At 35.9% G+C, this 21,785-nt stretch overlaps 1 protein-coding gene across 1 annotated transcript; it reads left to right on the top strand.

The window, feature by feature from the left end:
• The first annotated feature begins 135 nt into the window (after positions 1-135).
• mfsd8l1 (major facilitator superfamily domain containing 8-like 1) lies at positions 136-12,829 on the top strand. Its single transcript, XM_048169450.1, has 12 exons — positions 136-1,034; positions 2,700-2,885; positions 2,964-3,026; positions 3,128-3,247; positions 6,187-6,266; positions 6,363-6,678; positions 9,122-9,195; positions 9,654-9,867; positions 9,949-10,071; positions 10,319-10,449; positions 11,182-11,267; positions 12,316-12,829. Exons 1-11 carry the CDS (start codon positions 959-961, stop codon positions 11,260-11,262), a joined length of 1,464 nt encoding a protein of 487 aa, XP_048025407.1. The 5' UTR covers positions 136-958; the 3' UTR covers positions 11,263-11,267; positions 12,316-12,829.
• The last annotated feature ends 8,956 nt before the right edge of the window (positions 12,830-21,785 follow it).

The following is a 21,785-nucleotide window of genomic DNA, read 5'->3' as shown; positions in this document are numbered from 1 at the left end:
TATTTTTTTTCAAAAGAGATGCATGATGAACAATAAGTGTCAAAATACACTTTAAAAACTTTATTTTTTTATTTTCTAGCAACAAACATTTAACAAGTGAATCATATTACATTTTATTTTAAAATGTAAAATATACATTTTAAAATGAAGTCTGTATAGACTTTAATATTTTTATTTTTTTATTTTAATATGAGTTTTTACATTTTCAAAATAAAGTTTGTGTGTGCATACATGCATGCATACATATACTTTAGGCATTAAATTATTTCAAATGGTTTATTATATCATTTGAATATTAGTTTATTAGATTGTCAAAAGTATTTACTTTTTTATACAATTGTAAACAGTCGTGAAGGAGGGGCACAGACATTTTGTGATTTTGTCTTTGAAACATATTTTGCATGCTATGGTAATGTTTAGAATATTTTTACTTTTTATTTATTTATTTTTTTTAAAAAAGGTGAGATTTTGCTTTTGTTAATCTGGTGTCTATAATTTGCATACTTTTCTAGATAATTTAGTCGAACATTTAATACCAAGTAATATTATAGACTGTAAAAAGAGTAATATCAGTGTTGCAGCAACCGGACGTGACGCAGGAGTGACGTTCCAAAGGTATATCTTTTACTGCGGCTAACCTACTGGTATAAATCACTGCGTTCAAATAATGCACGTAGTGTTTTAAACAAAACTGACATGCTGTACTACTGACTTTTTAAAGGAGCTCTCTGAATTACATTACAACGGCAATAGTTTTGGCCGGTTCAGACTTGTATTTTTGACTATTCGGCGCTATCAGACAGTCCTGCGAGTATGCTTGTCTAGTATGCAGTATGTGGAGCGTCTCTGAAGCGCTGAAGTAATTGGTCGCAGTGTCTTGATCATTACGTGCAGGGGGACGCGATAAAATGGGTCGAAGTCGCTGTGATAAGTTATAAATCTTGTTAAAAGAGTTAAAATGGACTATAGACACAAGAGGAGACTGACGTTCTTCACTATAGGGCTGATCTTCTTACTGAGCGGCATTGAGTACGGTAAGTTCAGTGTCTCCGGTACAGTTACACTGTTATGGACGATGGTTTACATTTAAAAATAACAGTATGGCTAATATCAATTTTTTTTTGTTTTAAAAGAATTTTGTATAGATGGTATCATCGCTATTACCACAGTAGAACAAAACAATTTCCAGAAATTTAACAATATTTAGATATACTTAAAGCTACAGGTATTCCACAGTATAATTACATTATCAAATATTGGTCTGACTGATTTATAACATGGTGCTTTTTTTGTGTATTATTTTATGTGGATTCACTATATCAAAAATAAATGTATGCATATGAACTAAATAATAGCGTTGCTAAATGTTTCAGTTGTCAGAATTTGAATTTATTTGAACGGGAATTTAAAGGGTTAGTTCACCCAAAAATGAAAATTCTGTCATTTATTACTCACCCTCATGTCGTTCCACACCCGTAAGACCTTCGTTCATCTTCAGAACACAAATTAAGATATTTTAGCTGAAATCTGATGGCTCCATGAGGCCTCCATAGCCAGCAATGACATTTCCTCTCTCAAGATCCTTTTAATGTACTAAAAACACATCTAAATCAGTTCATGTGAGTACAGTGGTTCAATATTAATATTATAAAGCGACTAGAATATTTTTGGTGCGCCAAAAAACAAAACAAAATAACGACTTATTTAGTGATGGCCGATTTCAAAACACTGCTTCATGAAGCATCGGAGCACAATGAATCAGTGTATCGAAGTAATAAATGACAGAATTTTCATTTTTGGGTGAACTAACCCTTTAAATATAATTTACCACGCACTCCACAGAATGTTGAATTGGACTTTGAGTGGATTTGGATTTAAATTTGAATTGATTTATTTTTGATTGGAATTAGAATTAAATTTACCACACGCTTTACAGAATGTGTAATTTGACTGCGAATTGATTTGAATTCGAATTTAAATGGAATTTGCCACAAAATGTTGAATTGGATTTCGAATCGATTTTGTATTTGATTTGAAATGTATAATTGAATTTGCCACAAATTTGAATTACCAATATTATAGTACATGACAGTTATCATTAATTTAACATACTATTTACATATACTTCATATTAATGGGACTCCAAATTACAATAACATTACCTTGGTACACATTAAAATAGTCATATTGCTATGGTAATAATAATAATAATAATAATAATACAGTTATATTGTGCTTTTTGTTATTTGTATATTATTATTTTGGATATCTATTATAAAAAAAAAAAGAAGTAAATTAATATATTTATATGTTAAATAATAATATATATTGTAAATAATAATGCTGCTAAATGTTTCAGTAGTCTGGAAAATTCTTAATGTAAATCACCCTTGTTTTTGACTCCATAATAACAAGACTGTCACATTCATCACAAATGTATAACGTGATGTTGCTAATAACAGTGATTGACTTGTTACTTGTTTCTAATACACTTGTTTCTTAAATAAGAGACATTTCTGACATGCCTGTCTCAGCATCGCTCTTTGTGTTTAGAGATTCTTAAGATTTTTATCATAATAGTAAGTCACAGAAGTTTCTCTATTGATAAACTGGCATTAATTTCTAACTCACTAGCTATCAAGATAATACCAGATCAGATGTACTAATAATATCCATGTTTATGTTTGTTTTCATTTCAGCTGTGATTTTGCCGACAATATGGAGGTATCTGCAGACGTTGGATGCGGCGCCGTACTTTCTTGGCCTCAGCCTATCAGCATTCAGCTTCAGTGGGCTTCTCACTGGTCCTTTGTTTGGCCACTGGTCAGATCGCACACTCAGCACCAAGAAAATCATCCTGTTCGCCAATGTCTTTGAGATTATTGGTAAGTTTCACACTCAATTCAGACCACACTTGCAACATTAGTGGCTTGTGGGTAACATCTCTTTCTGTCTGTTTTTAGGTAATTTCATGTATTTTATGGGTTACTCCAAATGGTTATTGCTCTGCAGTCGTCTAGTTGCAGGTGAAGTTTCAATCTTTAAGATTTTAATCTTTAGTCTGTAATTTCTTTATGGTTGTGTGTATATGGTGTTTTAGTGATTGAACCAGTTTCTGATGTTCTAGGTATCGGCACTGGTGCTGGATCATCTATCTTTGGCTTCTTGACTAGAAATACGGCCCCTGAGGACCGTTCAACAGTTTTCGCTGCGGTTATGGCCTGCCGTCAGGCTGGGCTTCTCATTGGTAGGTGCAAAAGAACGATTAGGCAGGGCTCGACATTAACACGTTTTTTTTGAAGGGGCAAGTGAAAGAGAATTTTACTTTACCTGACTGGACAAGTAGCTTGAAACTTTATTGACAAAAAATAACTAGGGAAGCATCGAAATGCAAGAATGATTCTGATTTTATTACATTCAGTGTAAAAGGAGATTGATAAGGGATAGTGTATTTCTGGTAACAAGGTTGTGCTGTTGAGGCTCACGCTGCCTGTCTCTTTGTGAGAGAGACTTTCGTGGAGAAATCAAAACAAATATGCATAACAGCACACACAAGAAACTCACAGAAGAAACATACTGAGGTAAAAATGTTGAGTTTTTTTATTTATAAAATATGATATAGTTAAAAGGGGACCTATTATGCAAAATTCACTTTTATAAGTTGTTTGAACACTGATGTGTTCCTTTTTTTAATAATCCCCACTAATCATAAACAGTCTCTCCAAAGGCTAACGTAAGAGTAGGGAAGCCCTGCCCATGACTGGTGACGTTCTGCCCTATTATAATAGATACCGCCTTGAGAGAGCCGCAGCAGTCCACCATTTCTGTTTCCTCTCTGTAGCAGCTGGAGATGTACAATATCTGTGCCAAAAACATATACAAATATTCTGTTTTTGGATGTACCAATGAACATAAGAGTCTCCATAAATTCCCGGCATCTGAGCCACTTGGGACACCGTGATTGAAAATTTGCCACAGAAAGTCATTAAAGTGTTAGATATTTGCGCAAATCATTTTTACGTTGGTGTGGCGATTTCGCTCAGATTTTGCTACCTCCCATTAAAACAGTAGGTAGCAGCATAATGCAAATATAATGTTGGTAGCACAATCTAAGTCGATGAGTTTAATGAATCTACTTAACTCCACAACTACATAAATTTATCCGCTAACCATTCAGAAACATCCAGTTGCATTCTAAAAGTTGTAACTTCTTACTGAGTCTCTCCACCAGTGTCCGACTCTGGTTCAAACATGTAAGGCTGAACACCGCTACTAACAATTTCTGACTTTTTGGCTGCTTGAGATTCTCCAGTTTTGTTGTTGTTGAGTATCCAAAGCGTGAGCTGTTAAAGCTCTGCCCTCTTCTGGAAAGGGGGCCGGGAGCAGCAGCTCATTTGATTTAAAGGGACACACAAAAATGGCGTGTTTTTGCTCACACCCAAAAAGGAACAAGTTTGACAAGCTATAACAAATGATCTGTGCGGTATTTTGAGCTGAAACTTCACAGTTCTGGGGACACCAGAGACTTATATTACATCTTGTGAAAAGGGGGAATTCCCTTTAAGTAACATAACATGACTATTTGCTGAATATTGTCACGATTGCAAATGTTACATTGAATTTATAGTTCAATAAACAAGTAGTTAACATTAAGTTACTTAAGTTTTAGACACACTATTGACTCTTTTTGTTCTATTTAATCAACAAAAATAGTTCCAAAGGAAAGCAACACTCAGAATGAGTTTTGTTACTGAATGATTCAGCTTTTTGAATGAATCTTTTGAATGAATGATTCACTCATTAAGACGTCACCTACTGCCAACATGCTTTAATTCTCTTTAATTATTTTTCACATACTGTACATCATAGAGGATACGCACGTGATGTCACCGTCGGCCAGAGCGACTGCTGTTGCACCCACTGAGTGGCAAAAAGACTGAGTGGCAGCATTGGTTTTCAGCGTAAATGTTGCGAAAAACACAAAACACATTCAAAATGGGAAAGAGCTTTGCGATTCACTGTACAAATAGATTTGACAAGAAATCTGAAGTATATTTTTACAGATTGCCGAAAGCTAAAGAAAAAAAAAGCAAATGGATTGCTGCAATTCACAGAAACGACTGGACTCAATGCAGCGAAACATGGATTTGCAGTTATCATTTTGTCAATGTTTAATTTCAAGGTAAAATCATGTGCATCAATTAAATATTTACCATCTTATATTCTGCAAAATTGGTTGCTTTTTAAATAGACTGACATAAACTATACAAGTTTTAAGTCTGGATGATATATAATATATATATATATATATATATATATATATATATATATATATATATATATATATATATATATATATATATAAAACATTGATATAAGTGATCGCCCGGATTTAGACCTACTTGTATTGTATTTATATAAAGCGCTCATAGGCAAATTTGCTTTATATATTTCCCCAGCATCAAAATCAGGCACACAGGCTATAAATGTCTGGAAACATGATTCTTGGTTGCATGTCAATATCCATGGATTACTAGATCTTTGGTAAACCTTTAGTTTAATCGTTTGTTTCACTCACGTTTTTGCAATTTCCTCTATTAAATCCAGTCATGCAGCAGCTATTTTGCCATTCAGTGCGACTGAGGGGGTGTGTTCCAGCGGGAAAATGACGTCAATGCATACCCTCTATTGCAGCCCCTCTATTCCCAGTCTGTCTGAAACACACTCTTCTGAAAAGCTCATAGTGCTCTGAATGGCCAGCTGACCCAGAGCATTGTGATTGGCCAAAAATACACAAGTTGTGAGAAAACAAGACTAATAAATATGTGACCGTGTCAAATGATCCTTTAGAAATTATTCCAATATGCTGATTTGCTGCTCAAGAAACATTTCTAATATTATTAATGTTGAAAACTGTTGTGCTGCTTCATATTTTTGTGGAATTTTGATACTTTTTTTCTTTGATGAATAGAAAGTTAAAAATCTTATTAGAAATAGAAATCCTTTGTAACATTATAAATGTCTTTAGTGTCACTTTTGATCAAGTTCACCCTTGCTGAAAAACATTTATTTCTTACTTTGAACAGTTGTGTGTAAGAAAATGATTTCTTTTTCTCATAATGACAGCACAGTTTCAGTATTAATTTAGTGTTTTCCGCATGCTAACTTTTTCCTGTTGTCTTCTAGGTCCTGCATTCAATATCTTTCTCAGACTCTGTAACTTCCAGGTTGGACCTTTTACAGTGAATAAATACACTTCCCCAGGGGTAAGATACTGGTAGCTTCCCAGTCGACATTGTTTGAAATATTTGTGGATGTTTGCAGACATACATTACCTGAATGAATTTATTATTGTGTTTCAGCTTTTCATGTGCCTGCTGTGGATCCTCCTTCAGTTTGTAGTCCTGTTCATGTACTGGGACTTCACTCCTCAAGACGATGGGCATCAGAGGAATGGAGTGGTGCAGGAAGAGGTAGAGCAGGAAGATGAGGAGAACGAAGAGGGCAAACCTTTGGTTGGGCCCAATGAGCTCACTGGGTCATACGGGACGGTCACCAGTGTCCAGTCCAGAGCCTCTTCCATGGCCAATGGCAATGTGACTCATGTTTCTCCTCCGCCTTCACCTCCACCTGAGGATATCAGCTCCAGTCCCTTCAAGAACTTCAGTGCCAGCAGAGGTGACAGCAAATTTACATATTCTCAATCAGAAATAATTACATTAGAACAAGTTGACTGATTTGTCTTAAAGGTGCCCTAGATTCAAAAATTGAATTTACCTCGGCATAGTTAAATAACAAGAGTTCAGTACATGGAAAAGACATACAGTGAGTCTCAGGGTGCTTTCACACTTGGTTCGATTGCCTGGACCGAACCTTGTTTCCTCCTTCTTATATAAATCTCATTTGTTTAAAAGACCTCAGAAGAACAGGCGAATCTCAACACTGACTGTTATGTAACAGTCGGGATCATTAATGTGTACGCCCCCAATATTTGCATATGCCAGCCCATGATCGAGGCATTACACAAGAGCAGCCAGTATTAACGTCTGGATGTGCACAGCTGAATCAACAGACTAGGTAAGCAAGCAAGAACAATAGCGAAAAATGGCAGTTGGGGCAATAATAACTGACATGATTCATGATAACATGATATTTTTAGTGATATTTGTAAATTGTCTTTCTAAATGTTTCGTTAGCATGTTGCTAATGTACTGTTAAATGTGGTTAAAGTTACCATCGTTTCTTACTATGTTCACGGAGACAAGAGTCGTCACTATTTTCATTTTTAAACACTTGCAGTCTGTATAATTCATAAACACAACTTCATTCTTTATAAATCTCTCCAACAGTGTAGCATTAGCCGTTAACCACGGAGCACAGCCTCAAACTCATTCAGAATCAATGTAAACATCAAAATAAACACTGTACTTACACGATTAGACATGCTGCATGACGAACACTTTGTAAAGATCCATTTTGAGGGTTATATTAGCTGTTTGAACTTTTTTTATGTTGTTTAAGGCAAGCGCGAGCTCCGTGGGCGTGGAGCACGAGAATTAAAGGGCCACACACCCTGAATCGGCTCATTTCTAATTATGCCCCAAAATAGGCAGTTAAAAAAATGAATTACAAAAAATCTATGGGGTATTTTGAGCTGAAACTTCACAGACACATTCAGGGGACACCTTAGACTTATATTACATCTTTTAAAAAATGTTCTAGGGCACCTTTAAAGGGTTTATGAAAATTCTGTAATTTATTACTCACCCTTGTGTTGTTCCACATCCGTAAGAACTTTGTTCATCTTCGGAATACAAATTAAGATCTTTTTGATGAAGTCTGAGAGGTTTCTGTCCCTCCATAGAGATCCAACACAACTACTACTTTTAAGGTCAGGAAAGGTAGGAATGACATCAAAGTACTCCATGTGATTCAGTTTTATGAAGTGACACGAGTGCTTTGTTTGTGCATAGAAGCGAAATTTACCAGGTTTCTTACAAAAATATTGATCTGCAATGCATGTTCGCAAAAGCTTCACGACGCATGCGTGTTGTGTTCAAACTTATTTCAACTGACATGCGCGAGTGTTCATGAGAGCATCACGACACATGCATTTTGTGTTCACGTGAGAGCTGATTGTTGGATAATATTAATTTGTAAAATAAAGTGGTAAATTATGTTTTTTACACAAAGCACTCATGTCGCTTCATAAAATTGAGTGCTACTAAAGTCACATGGAATACTTATGTCTTTCCTACCTTTTTAGGATTTGAATTTATTTGAATTGGAATAAATGTTGAATTGAAATTTGAATCAGTTAGAATTTTTATTTGGAGCTTACATTGAATTTGCCACAAGCTAAAATTTTGAATTGGAATTTGAATCGATTTTAATTTTATTTGAACTGAAATTTGAATTGAATCTACCCCACCCTGTACAGCAGTGTATCCCAACCCTGCTCCTGGAGGCACACCAACAGTGCACATTTTTGATGTCTCCCTTATCTGACCCATACATTTTTAGGTCATGCAGTTTTTACAAATGAGCTAATAAGTTGAATCAGGTGTATCTGATTAGGAAGAGTTGGAAAATGTGTAGTGTTGGTATGCTTCCATGAACAGGGTTGGGAACACTGCTCTACAGAATGTTTAACTGGAATTTGAATGGATTTGGATTTGAATTTAGATTTATTTAACTTTATTGAATTGGAATTATTTTTTTTATCGCTAAGTTGACCTTTAATATACACCTTTATCCTATTAAGCTGTTACTATTTTATTTTTTTAATATAAGCAGACAACTTGTTGACTTATTAGTATACTAGCTTACATTAGTATCTTAGCTTACAGGATATTTGTTTGGTGCTGTAGAAAAACACACTAAATGCTCAGGTAAGTTAGAATCTCTCTTGATATAAATTGAATCTGGAAGACCTAGTTTGACACATTTCAGAGTAGAGTTGTCAAAAGTATCGGTACTGAAATTTTAAAAATGTGGCGCTTTGAGTGTCACAGAGTTTACTTAATGTCTAATAAAAACAGGTTGTTGCACTATAATTTTCAGTCTCTGTATGGGAATCAGCTTGGCTTAATATAAATTGTTTCATTGTTTTTACTTTCAGAGTTCCTCCGTGAGGAGGTGGTTGTGCTGTTGGCAGCTCAGTTTATCACACTGTTTAATCAGACTGCTCTGGAGGTGAACACACACACTAACACACACACACACACAGACACATACACATAGGCAAAATTCATAGTTTAACAATTGACACACTTTCAGTTCATGTGTTGGAATTTAAATGTTCATCATTAACTTTTAACTTTTGCCATCAAAACAAATTTTAATTTTGCAATATAGCACCACTTTGTTTTCAGTTTGTCCATAAAATGACAGTTAACTTATTACATATAACGCAATACATTTAAATTAAATACTTTAAATAGAGTTAAAACATTTAAATTCACTACATTTTCATTATATTTGTTTCTTCTTCCTTAAATTTTAATTTTTATTTCAATTCTGCATCCAAGTTGTTGCCTCATTTCAAATTCAGTAATTAATTTAGAAAATAAAATGCATTTACATTTATAGCTTACGGAAATCACTTACACTGCTTTTTATGGCTATTTTATCTAATGACGTTCTCCCTCTAGACTATGGTGACTCCTCTGACGCAGAAGTTCTTTAACTTCGGCGAGTTGGAAAACAGCATCATGTACTGTATATGTGGCATAGAGGTGATCGCTGGGTTCCTGTTCGTGCGCTGGTTAAGCAAGCGTGTGGCGGAGCGAGTAGTGCTGGCCATTGGCCTCATCCTCTGCAATATTTCCTGCGTCTGGTGCCTGATCTTCCTGGCCAATCCTCAGGGTAAGAAAGAACCCAGTGATGTTGATGTTGTGGTTCTAGCTGTAAAATCCCACATGGCTCACAAATGCTTCTTTGGTTCAGGTGGATTTGCATGGCAGCTGGCAGAGTTCATCATTGGTGTTTTCCTTCAGGTCCTGGGCCTCCCTTTTGTGGCGGTTGCCCAGGTGTCACTCTTCTCCAAAATTACATCACAGAAGACGCAAGGTCAGTTCTATGAACATAGTAGTAAAAAATAAAGTAAAACTAAACACATTACAATGCATTGAATTCTGAAATGATCACAAGCGTCTATCTGATAGAGAACACTCAGGCTTTTTTTCAACGTTTAGGCATGGCTTTGTCAAGCAACATACAAAGGTTATCTTGACAACTTTTCTAGTTTTTCTGGCTTACTAGTCAATGTTTGCTTGGGCGAAGACCTTATTTGGATTAACCCTTTGTTTGCTCTCAGGGTTCAGTCAGGGGATACGCCGTTCTGTCGGAGGACTTGCCACCATCCTTGGTCCTCTCTGGGCTGGTGGTTTGACCTCTGACCTTTATGTGATGATGGGGCTGATGATGGGTCTGCTTGCCCTACTTACCGTGAGTCCTAATGTACACATGTCCTTGTTTGGTCACGTGAAAGTGTGAGAACAAACAATAGCTGAGTTTCAACTGTCGTGTCAAAAGTGAGCGTGCTAGTGCATGCCAGGGCCAGTTGTGTTTCCACTGTCACTTGCGGGGCTTGATCGGACCTCATCAGGGCATCCGGGGTTTTTGGCCTGCCGAATACCGTGGTAAAAAGCGGGCCAAATGAGGATTGAGAAGTGTAAGCTTGTTCAGAAATGGTGACAAAAACTTGATAATTAATAAATAACATCATTCTTGTTAAATATCATTTAAATAAACAAATATTCAAATATAATTTTTTTTATGAGCCCAAATATTCGAATGCAGTATTTTTTAAAAATGCCCATCCCTAGTAAAACATTGGTCAAATATCGATGCTGGAGTCGCAAGTCTTTAAGTAAAGACCAAACGTTCGCTTCTGTTATACTCATTTAATTTGCGATCTAGTTAGTTTTCAGTCAGCTGGTGAAATGGTGGGGTTTTGTGACGTCATTCTATGGAGGCGTTTTAGGGAAGCTCTGTGGGGCTACTGGCCCAACAGTGGAAACGCAGCTTGATTTTGGCCTCGCTGCACAAGGTCTGAGGCTATTGGCCCGGCCCGGCACATTGTTAGCCCTGGCTCGCACTGGCCTGACAGTGGAAAATTGGCTATTGAAGACAACAGCTCTTTGGTTAAACTATTAACTCCTTATGAATGATTGACAGATCATGATGATGGTGTCATATGAGCGTCTGGTGGAGCCTGTAACAGTGGACAGTCCGGCAGGCACTGAATCTGAAGACTGAAACAGGTACTCAAAGAGATTCAATCTGATAAATGGAAATATAGTATATGTATATGATGTGCAGTATATAATTTATACTGCATACTAGGGCTGCACAATAATGGTTAAACTGTTCATCACTATTATTTTCAAAATTATAATCACGATTATTCTATCAAAAAGGGTAATGTAGTTATGGCCATTTTGCACGTTCTTTACCAACCTACACTTCACCCAAAAGGCCTGTAAGGTGGCACAGCGACTTCATTTAACCAACTATGATAACTTCGTTAGATGGTAAATCAATACAAAACATGGTTTTTGTGAGTGCTTTGTAATCTGTATTCACATTAGATTTATAAAGCAACGCAATTCGTTTGCAAATTAGACAAACCACAGATTCAGATTGCCCTGCAAATTCGTAAAGCAAAGAACGATGCCCTTTGATATAAAAAAAAATATCCCTGGCTATATATAATTTTCAGCTGATTGACATTATGAAAACTGGTAAAAGCTTTAGGAACTTCAAAAGATAAAACGGAAAAACTCCTAATATTATTTCAAATAATTCCAAATTATGTTCATTTTCATGATTGAATTCTCACATAGGTTGCAAAAGTGCACTCTGCAAACAGTAAGGTGGAGATCCATGTTGCATTTGTTGAAATTTATCGCTGAAGGTTTGGTCATGGCAGATTTAGTCACACAAATAGTACAAGTGGCTTGTGAAGAAACAAAGACTGGCTGTATGACACTTTCATTAAAGCAGAATTTCCCTGTGGAGATCGCTAAACTCCAGCGATTATTTGTAATCAATCGAGAGAAGCAGATATCGTTATCGTGATTAAAATACGATTAATCGTGCAACCATACTGCATACTGTTTAACAGTATGCAACTATAAATATTTAAATAGCAGTATGCTTTTTAAAGGGGACCAATTATACAAAATTCACTTTTACATGGTGTTTGAACATAAATGTGTTGGCACTGTGTCCACAACCACACTATAATGGTAAAAATCCACCCACTCCTAAGCAGCTTATTATTTAACAATGCTCTTTCTTTGTTTCTAGGGTTGACATCAACTATAATGTGCCGTTGTTGGTGAACAAGCTGTTTACTGAAACATTTGACTCCAATAAATCTTTTGGAATCGGTCTAGGGTTGATTCACTAACACGTGCTGAGCTTCCACTGGTGACGACTAAAGAGACTCTGCATTTACTGCAGGAACAAAAATAAGTGGCAGTGAGTGGAGACTTCAGGAGTGGGGTAAGACCAAAATTACAAACAAATGACAAAAGAAGGTGAATATTTGGATGTCTTCATCTTTGCTCTGTGCAGAGGTTTGATCAAGGCAAAGACTCTTTTTATGAATGTAAATTTCTACTATATTTCCTATGGAAATTGCAGTAGATCAAATGTTTTATGATTAGGAACGAACAGGCCACATTCCAATGGAAGATCCATTTATGTGAGTCATGATGTTTTTATAGTAATAAAGAGATTAATGCATTAAGTTTAGGAAAATATATATTTTGGGCTATGTTGCTGATTGATGGTTGAATAAAAGAGAATATTATTACTAGGGATGCTCCGATCAGGATTTTTACAGTCGATACCGATTACCGTTTTTTTTATTTTTAAAATAATTAAGCTCACTGTTGAATGTCAGTATCTTCTGTCATTATCCTACGCTGTTAACGTTCAGTGCTTCCAGGTTCTACGTAAGAACGCCTGCTCAGTATTGGCCATGTGAACAACACGACATGAGTGCAATGCAGACACAGGAGCCGGCCAATAACGAGTCGCTGTTCTGACGTAGAACCTGGAAGTGCTGATCATAAACAGCGTAAGAGAATGACACAGAAGAGAAGATATTGTTGAATAAAGTTGTTATTTTTGTTTTGTTTTAGCGCACAAACAGTATTCTCGTCGCTTCATAACATTAAGGTTGAACCACTGCAGTCACATCGGCTATTTTAACCATGTCTTTACTACCTTTTTTTTTTTTTTAAAGATTTGTTTTTGGCGTTTTTGCCTTTATTATGATAGGACAGTGATTAGACAGGAAGCGAAGTGGGAGAGAGAGAGGGGGACAGGATCTGGAAAGGACCACGAGCCGGGACTCGAACTCGGGTCGCCCGAAGCGCATTAGCGCTACATGTCGACTCACTGCCCATGAGGCCATCGGCGCCGACTACGATGTCTTTACTACCTTTCTGGGTCTTGAAAGTGGTGGTAGTCTCAGCTCTCGGATTTCATCAAAAATTTGTGTTCCGAAGATAAATGAAGGTCATTAATGAGTAATTAATGACAGAATTTTTAGGTGAACTAACCCTTTAATTTTACAATGAACATATTAATAGGCCTTTAAAACAGGGCTTATGCAAAACACTATCCATATTAGGATACTCTGCAAGGCTCGAAATTGCGACCGTTTTGGTCGCATATGCTCCATAAATTTAATGCGTGCGACCTCAAAATATAATTCGGGAGCATATGTGCGAGTGCGAATTGTTTAGGTGCGATAATTACTAATTCGCTAATTACTATGTGTCTGCTGTGAGCTGATACAGTTACCGGTCCACCGTTTTATCACACAACCAATTAAACTTCATCTCTATGTTCTTAAGTTTAAAGCAGACTTTAGGCTGGTTAATATAGCCGTCACTCTCCCTTTCACGGTGCTCCAGTGTCACGTGACTGGGAGCTAACTAGCACACAAAATGTAGAGAGAAGATGAAAAGAACAGTTACAGCAGGGCTACATATTAACACTTGAACGCTTTAAAAAACAAAACAAAAAAAAAACTAGGGAGTCACCAAAACGCGAGAATGATTCTGATTTTATTACATTTAGTGTAAGTGGCGATTGAAATAATAGGCTAATATATAATGTATTTGTACTGCAACAAGGTTGCGCAGCCTCTCGAGGAGAAATGGAAACAAATGAGCGCAGCACACACAAACTCAGTTAACATACAGCAGAACCATTGCGTATCTCGCAGCAACACTCGGCCGTGTTTTCATTACTGAATGATTCAGCATTTTGAACGAATTGTTTGAGTCAAAGATTCAGTGACCCTTTCATAAACAACTGCCTCATTCTTGAATGAATCAGCCGTTTGAACGAATCGTTTGAATGAATGACTCAATGACTCACTCAATAAGACGATCACCTGCCGCCACCTGATTGAAAGAATCATTCTTTCCAACATTTCTTATTTGTATATTCATTTATTATGTATATATTATGTTTATATGTATATTCAGAGAGAGTTTTAATTTTTCAGTGTAAATTAGTTTAATTTAATGGTAACAGCCCCATAGTGTCGTCTTATTGTAGAATTTATTGATCAAATTTAGGAAGCATATATTTAATAAGATTTTTAAAAAAAGCCCTTTAAATATCACAAATATGCAGATTTAAATATGTCAAAGCTGATAGAAAACTGAAGAGAACACAAAAATCCATTTTTTTTCCCCGGGCAAGTAATGCCGAGTTCAGATTGCACGATTTTAGCCCCGATTTTGGCTCGCCGACAGGTTTTGAGAAATCGCAGACAAATGCCCGAAATCACAGGCAAATCGGTGCTCGTTCACGCGAGTGACAATCACGCAGTGTGAATGAGCAAAGACGCGATCTGGGAGAATCGCCGACAAGTCGCCGACGCCCGTGAGATATTTGGCATGCTAAATATCTGGACCTGTCGGCGATTCAAAATCCTGCTGTGTGAAAAGTGTTCTGACTGAAAAATACATCGGCAATGACTGACAGCCAATGAGAGAGCAAGATACAGAGCAGTGGGGAGTTCGGGGAGGAGTTATAGACCACAACATCAGCGAAGCATGGCTTCAATTCACATAAACATTACAATTCTATCAAACGGAAACAAAACACAAACATTTGCTTGACCATCCGCAACAGCAGCACATTGAAAAGTTAAGTATGTATTTACCTCCAACTCTCGTTGCAGAACACAATCCACAGTCTCCCCAAGCATTTCCTCCTCCATATTCTTCTTTTCTTTTTCTTGTATTCGCTGCAAATCAGTGCACAGGCAACTCGTATTGCAAGCTTCTTGCAGGCTACCGTTTTTAATAATAATAATAACTCCGGTCCTGCACGCGTGATATCGAGTTGTTTCCTTGTCACATCTCGCGTGTGTTTGGTTGTGAAACGTAGTTTGCTGCGTGCCAGACAGAGTTGTCGGCGATTCTTCCTATTGTAAAGTCATGCACCTTCTGTCGCCGATCCATCGTGCAGTGTGGACATAGCAGCGACTGAATGCTGGCCAAGATAGTCATGCAGTGTGAAAAGAACAGTGACCCGACTACTTTAAAAATCGTGCAGTCTGAACTCGGCTTAAATGACAAGACTTAATGCCAAGCAATTATATATGTGACCAGATCCAGCAGAGTCACAGTGACCCAGATTTCAAAATTGAGAGTCATACCTTGAATGGTTTTAAAGATATACCCATTTGAATTATGGTTGTCTGAAAATCGCTTTTTAAAGTTTTCAAGTTCATTTTTTGTTGATATCTTTCAAAATCCATTGCATTTAAAGGAATAAACTATTTATTTTACAGCTTAATTTGACCAAATACATTTGTGTGTGTATATATGTGTGTATATATATATATATATATATATATATATATATATATATATATATATATATATGCTATTAAACCAGACTGAAGCTCAAATTATTTTAAAGTATTTATTTGAATAAATATTTTAAAAGGCACTTTTACAAAGATCTATTAAAATCAGAAAGATTGAACAGAGGTGCTACAATTTTGCTTGAGACAGAGGGTGTGTGTGTGTGTGTGCGTGCATCCTTGACTGTCAGCTCGCGTGTACACGCACATGTACACGCAGTCACAGAGAGCCTCCGGTGAGTTTAACGCTTTGGCGACTTTGCTCTCTTTTGACAGTGACATTTCTCAAATTAATAAACAGAACTACACACAGTATACTACACTACACTACACTACACAGTATTGAACTATCTTTCTGAGGAGATCTGCTAGCTTGTTTACACAGAGCGCTCAGCGCTGCTAGGCTGACAGGAGGATGGCTGGACCGTTCGCATGCCGGTCAGGCTTCCCATTGACAAATGATCAGCGTTTATGTCACTGTTTGTGTGCATTTCTAAGCTTTTTGTTTAGTTTTATACAACATTTAACACCATATTTGGAGAGCTAATGTTTGCTGTCAGTCACCACACCGGTGTGGATACTGTACTTCGGAATCACAGACTGTAGTCTTGAAGTATGACCAAAGTAGGAAATTTCACCGGAAATTGTCATCTGAACAAGTAACATGTCTGCCACTTATTTTCTGACCAACTGAATAAATCGCGCAGCCAATGGTGATATAAATCTAACGATCGCTTAGCTCGGATCACGTCAAACCAAATTATTATTATTGTTATACTTTGTTCTCAAATTGTTAATGTTAACAACATCAGCATTGCGTGACTGTATTTAGCGAGTATTAGCGCTACCTGTAGATTTCAATTTCTATACAGTCTAATCTCTAACGTTAATTTGTCATACCATACAATCCTCCTTCCAAATGAGAAGTTTAATTGCAGCTGCTGTGAGAAAAGGCTATAAATGCTCCGCTTCACATGTGATATAGTCTACTAGCTGGGACTCGTTCTTTATTTAAACAGATGTGACGCAAAGACAAACGGCGACATGCTCAAACCCACCAAATCGGGCTAAGGTAAGAAGATACACTGGCTGGTTATGTTCTTGCTCAATAATTGTTTTTTTTGTTTTTTTGTTTTTTATTTTTTAATCATTGCAACAAAAACATTGCTAACTTCTAAATGAACAAAATGAATAGTCCGAATGTGACACGAAAAATGATCAGGAATATTATTCAGCAAGTGCTGAGTATTTGTGTCCTTCCATTCAAGATTTTCTGCATTTTGGGGAGTTAATCTATTCCTCTTTTTATCCAAATCATATGAACTGTACTGAATAGTCGCTTACCATCAACACCTGAGCGCTAAACTTCAAGCACTATAAATAGAAATGGAACATAAATTGTGTAAAGTAATCAAACGTACAAAAACAGTGCAAAATCTTCACAAAAGTGATTTAGTTAAAGAGCAATGAAACACTGTTTGATTAACATGAATGCAAGGATGGCAGCAGCTTTATTAGCCTGCTTTCGTTTTAACACCGAATGCACCGTTTACACTGACATTCACTTAAGACATAAACGACTGTGTTTACAAAGGTAGACATTTTGACACATAAGTGTGTATTTGACCATTCAAGCCCAGTAAGATAAGTACTCACGTCCTGTATGAGCAGCAGCTTTATGTGCGTGAATTCCAGGTGTGTGCTGACTGCGCTCAGAACCCGTCTCTCAGACAGCTCGCGCACATATCAAATGAGCACTGTTTCGCTGCTTACTGCATGTGAGCGGTTACAAATCACTTGTTCTTAAATCGCAAGACTTAAAAATGCATTGTTTCTTGAGGCCACGTAATAACACTGGTGATGACATGACTGCGGCACTAAAGTCTGACGTCATCAATTTGCAATCGGTTGGTGAGGTCTCCCTATTTTAGTGACTCCCGTTCGAGTCATAGAATGTGATTATCAGCCGATACTGATCTGCGGCCAATCGATCAGAGCATCCCTAATTATTACAGATGTCTTTTTGAAATGATGAGCTTCACATGGCTCTTTTTCAGGCTGTGTGTGTTAGAAAGCTTCAGGATTTATTTTTGATGTATGCCTTTATTTATTTATTTATTATTATTATTATTATTATTTATTTTTTTTTCATTTGATAAGATTCCTGCTACTTTTAAAAGTCATATTTTAACACCCCAGGCCCAAAGTACCATGAGATTTGTAGATTATATTTGAAAATAATAATAATAATAATAATAATAACCTCATTACATGTCTTTATGAACAATATTTTGTCAACCATGTTACATCCGAAATGTTTAAGGGTTGAATGTTACAGGATTGAATATTAGATTATTTATCAGATAAGGATAATATTCTTATAACAAGAACAATATCTGTTTCTAAAATTAATCAAACAAGATGACTTGATCTTGATCTATATACATATAAAATCAATATAATATCATGTCATGAAGAATGATCAAATGTTTTAGTGTGATGGGGTTGAAAAGAAAGTGACAAGACAAATTCTGCATGAGACACAAATTTTAATTTCAGTAGAACCATTTTTTTTTTAAATAACCCATTAAATTATAGCAGTACATCAGTTGTACTCTAGAGGACGTCCTTAACCCAGATAAAACAATCAGCAACCTTTGAGAATGAGAAATATTGAGGTATTTCTTAATCCACATTCATTTATTTTCTCTCTCTTTCTCATCTGCACTGGTTGATTTTAAAATGCCAGTATTTGTTAGTGAAATTACACTGATCACTATTAGGCAACAACCTGTTACTTTGTTAATGTGTTTGTAAGAATGACAAGAATGTTTTTATTTTTGTTGTTTTTTTCTATAACAGAAATATTTTGCCATTAGAAACACGGAACAAATATAATTTGTTTTAGCATTTAATATACAGTACATGTCATAATGTGTGTCATGAATTTGCATAAATTAAGTGTGTGGCTAGACATAGCTTTATGTGGAACGAAAAAATATTTATAATTTTTGTAATGTATTATTAATTTTGTTTTTTGTGCAAATATATGTCTTTTTGTGTTTTGAAAGTTGTGAATTTAACCTTTTCAACAAATTCATTTACCTTGGTCTCACTTTATTTTCACTCACTATATTCAACCAATACACATCATGCTCTTTGATAGATAGATAGATTCATTGATCGATTCATTGATTGAGCAATCAATTTAAACATTTTCTGTTTCATGCTGGAAATAATGGAATCTGTGTCAGCCAGAAAGCTCCATGTTTGACTCCTCATCTCTCTGATTCGGGTTTAATCCAGGTGCTTGTTGACAAAGACAGGGTTTGATGTTTTTTTGTTTTGTTTATTTTTCTTTGCACAGTGTTTTTCTGTTATGTTTTTTCTCCCATGAAACCTCTTTTTATACCACACCTCCATATAAACTGACCTTGTAAAAATGTTGCCCGGCCGGCTACATTTGGGTGATTCACTTCTGTTACAAATCATGTGTGATCATGTTTTCCAGCAAGATTTGAGAAATGCTCCGAAGCGCATCTTGCATTGCAGAATCTTTATTTTATTTCATAATGTTTCTTTGTTTGACATTTAAAATCTCTAAATTTTGTTATTTCCAGGATTAAATTAAATGTTAATCCCAGTTTTTGCTGTACATCTATAGATAAAACGCAAAGTTTCAATGCACTGCAAAAAAGAAAAAGAATTTTGGAATTGGATGGAAGACATTTTTTAGTATTTTTGTCCTGTTTTCCAGTACAAATATATATTCTCAAATAACATTTTTAAATCTAGATAAATTTACTTGAGATGCTAAATGACATCAGATATTAAGTCTGATTTTCTGAAAAATGCATCTGTTAAGTGAGTTTATGCTTAAAACAGTGTAGACAAAAAATAAACTTAATTCAAAAGGGAAAACAAGAGTATTTTTCTGATGCCATTCATGTTTTAAGCCTAAAACTCACTAAATTTTGATGCATGTTTCAGTAAACAAGACTTAAACCTAGATACATTTAGTTGAGAAGCAAAATGACTTTAAGAATGTTTAGATATTTGTACTGGAAAATAAGACAAAAATACCAAGTAAGAAAAATGTATTTTGCAGTGTGTAAAGTTGGAGCTACAATAATAGTATAGGATTGATATTTATATTTCTTATCATTAAGCTTGTTTCACAACTGCAAATTAGTTTTCCTAAAACATGCTAAATTTAAATATAATATTTAAGGATATTTTCAATAACAAATATTAATATGCATTTTCCAATGAGGCTTAAGCTCAAGAAAACTTTAATGCTGAATTGTAGTTATTTTTTTAAATTACACAGTGCTCTAACAGTCATGGAAGTATCAAAAATGTGTTCAAATATTGAAATAAAATGTTATATTTTACATGAAAGATTTCTGTTTTCTTCCATAAAAGCATGTTCAAATATTAAACAAATATATGGGTAGTCTGTTGTTCTGTAATAATGTAAGTTTTGAAAATGCTCTTGCAAGATTTTCCATCGTCAAACAACAGGGCGCGCTGTGTTTCTGTATGTAGAAACCGCCACGCATTGTGAGTTGCCTAACGATGGGCGGAGCAAAGTTGTTTGGAGGGCGGGGCAGATTCGGTGGCCTTTCTGTGAACTCTGATTCTAGACCGAGGAGGGGGCTGGTTATGAAGGAACGAAAATACGGCATATTGGCAAATGCGAGGTATTTCGGTTATGTTTTAGAGAACCAACTCCTGGCCCGCAGGAGGGGTCTGACCGAACGATGACCCAACGATTGGGGTCAGAAGTTCAGAAAATGTCACGTCATAACTGACGTGACAGTCTGTGATTAGTTTTGAGCCCCCAACAAAACAGAATGAAAAAAAATCAGTCTTTATTCTTGCCCATGTAAATCTATGATACCAGACACATGAACTTCAGATGAACCTTGCTTAATTCTTTCATAGGGACAGCGAGAGTTTGTATATGGGCTTGTTTGGGTTTATACTTTGTTTGAGATTCAACATTTAAAAAAACACTGTAGCAATATCCGATTTTGTTAGCTCATCCGAGAACTGACCGAAGTTTGACCTCGTGCGCAAGCGACAAATTCGGCTAGACTTCGTAAGCGTCACTGAGAGACCACGGCGTGCCATTTCGTTTTTTTTTTTTCTGTTAACCTCTCAGTTTTCAATTTACGCACATTATAATGTCAAAAATGCCACTATGACTAAAACTTTAAAAATATATTTCAGAGTGCACTGCACTATAGGTTTTTGAGGCATGCAGTCTTTATTAAATATTAAGTTTATACAATAGTGTTGGAAGATGCTTTTAAGAGCTGTAAATCAAGTGTCACTGCTTCAAAAAAAAAAAAAAAAAGTTAAATAATCCAGCTTGGCATTTACTGGAAGTGCGGTGACATGTGCGACAGAAGGCTGTATTTGAATATTCTCCTCAATAATGGATGTGAGATGCATATAAAGTCCAGCCGATGCCTTCTTGAAATCAAGGATAACGGCAGCAGGAAGATGAGGGAATGTCGAGTGGTCTTAAAATTTTAGGGGGAAAAAGTCATGGGTGTTGTGAAGGTGTTTGGATGTAATTAAGTTGAATTCGACTTTGCATACTTTATTTTTGTAAATAACTTTAAAACGTTTAAAACAAAAACCAAATAAAAACATTATGTTATGAAGACAAACAAGTGCAATGCAATTTGCATATTGCATATTAATGGATTAGTTTTGGATTAGAATAGTTTAATCATAAAAAATATCATAAGTAGTCCATACTTATTTTATATATGTCTTCTAAAGCGATATGGTAGATTTGTTTGAATTTTAAGTTGAGGCAGTTTTAAGTCATTCATATTTATTTTTAACCTATTGTTCTACT

Source organism: Megalobrama amblycephala, linkage group LG2, assembly GCF_018812025.1.
Source record: "Megalobrama amblycephala isolate DHTTF-2021 linkage group LG2, ASM1881202v1, whole genome shotgun sequence".
In the NCBI taxonomy this organism is placed as follows: domain Eukaryota; kingdom Metazoa; phylum Chordata; class Actinopteri; order Cypriniformes; family Xenocyprididae; genus Megalobrama; species Megalobrama amblycephala.
This window is presented reverse-complemented; position numbering and strand designations above follow the sequence as displayed.

Coding starts and splice junctions, on each gene's coding strand:
- mfsd8l1 (XM_048169450.1), top strand. CDS start 959: ATGGACTATAGACACAAGAGGAGACTGACGTTCTTCACTATAGGGCTG. Junction 2,886..2,963: donor CAATGTCTTTGAGATTATTG/GTAAGTTTCACA, acceptor GTCTGTTTTTAG/GTAATTTCATGTATTTTATG. Junction 9,868..9,948: donor CTTCCTGGCCAATCCTCAGG/GTAAGAAAGAAC, acceptor TCTTTGGTTCAG/GTGGATTTGCATGGCAGCTG.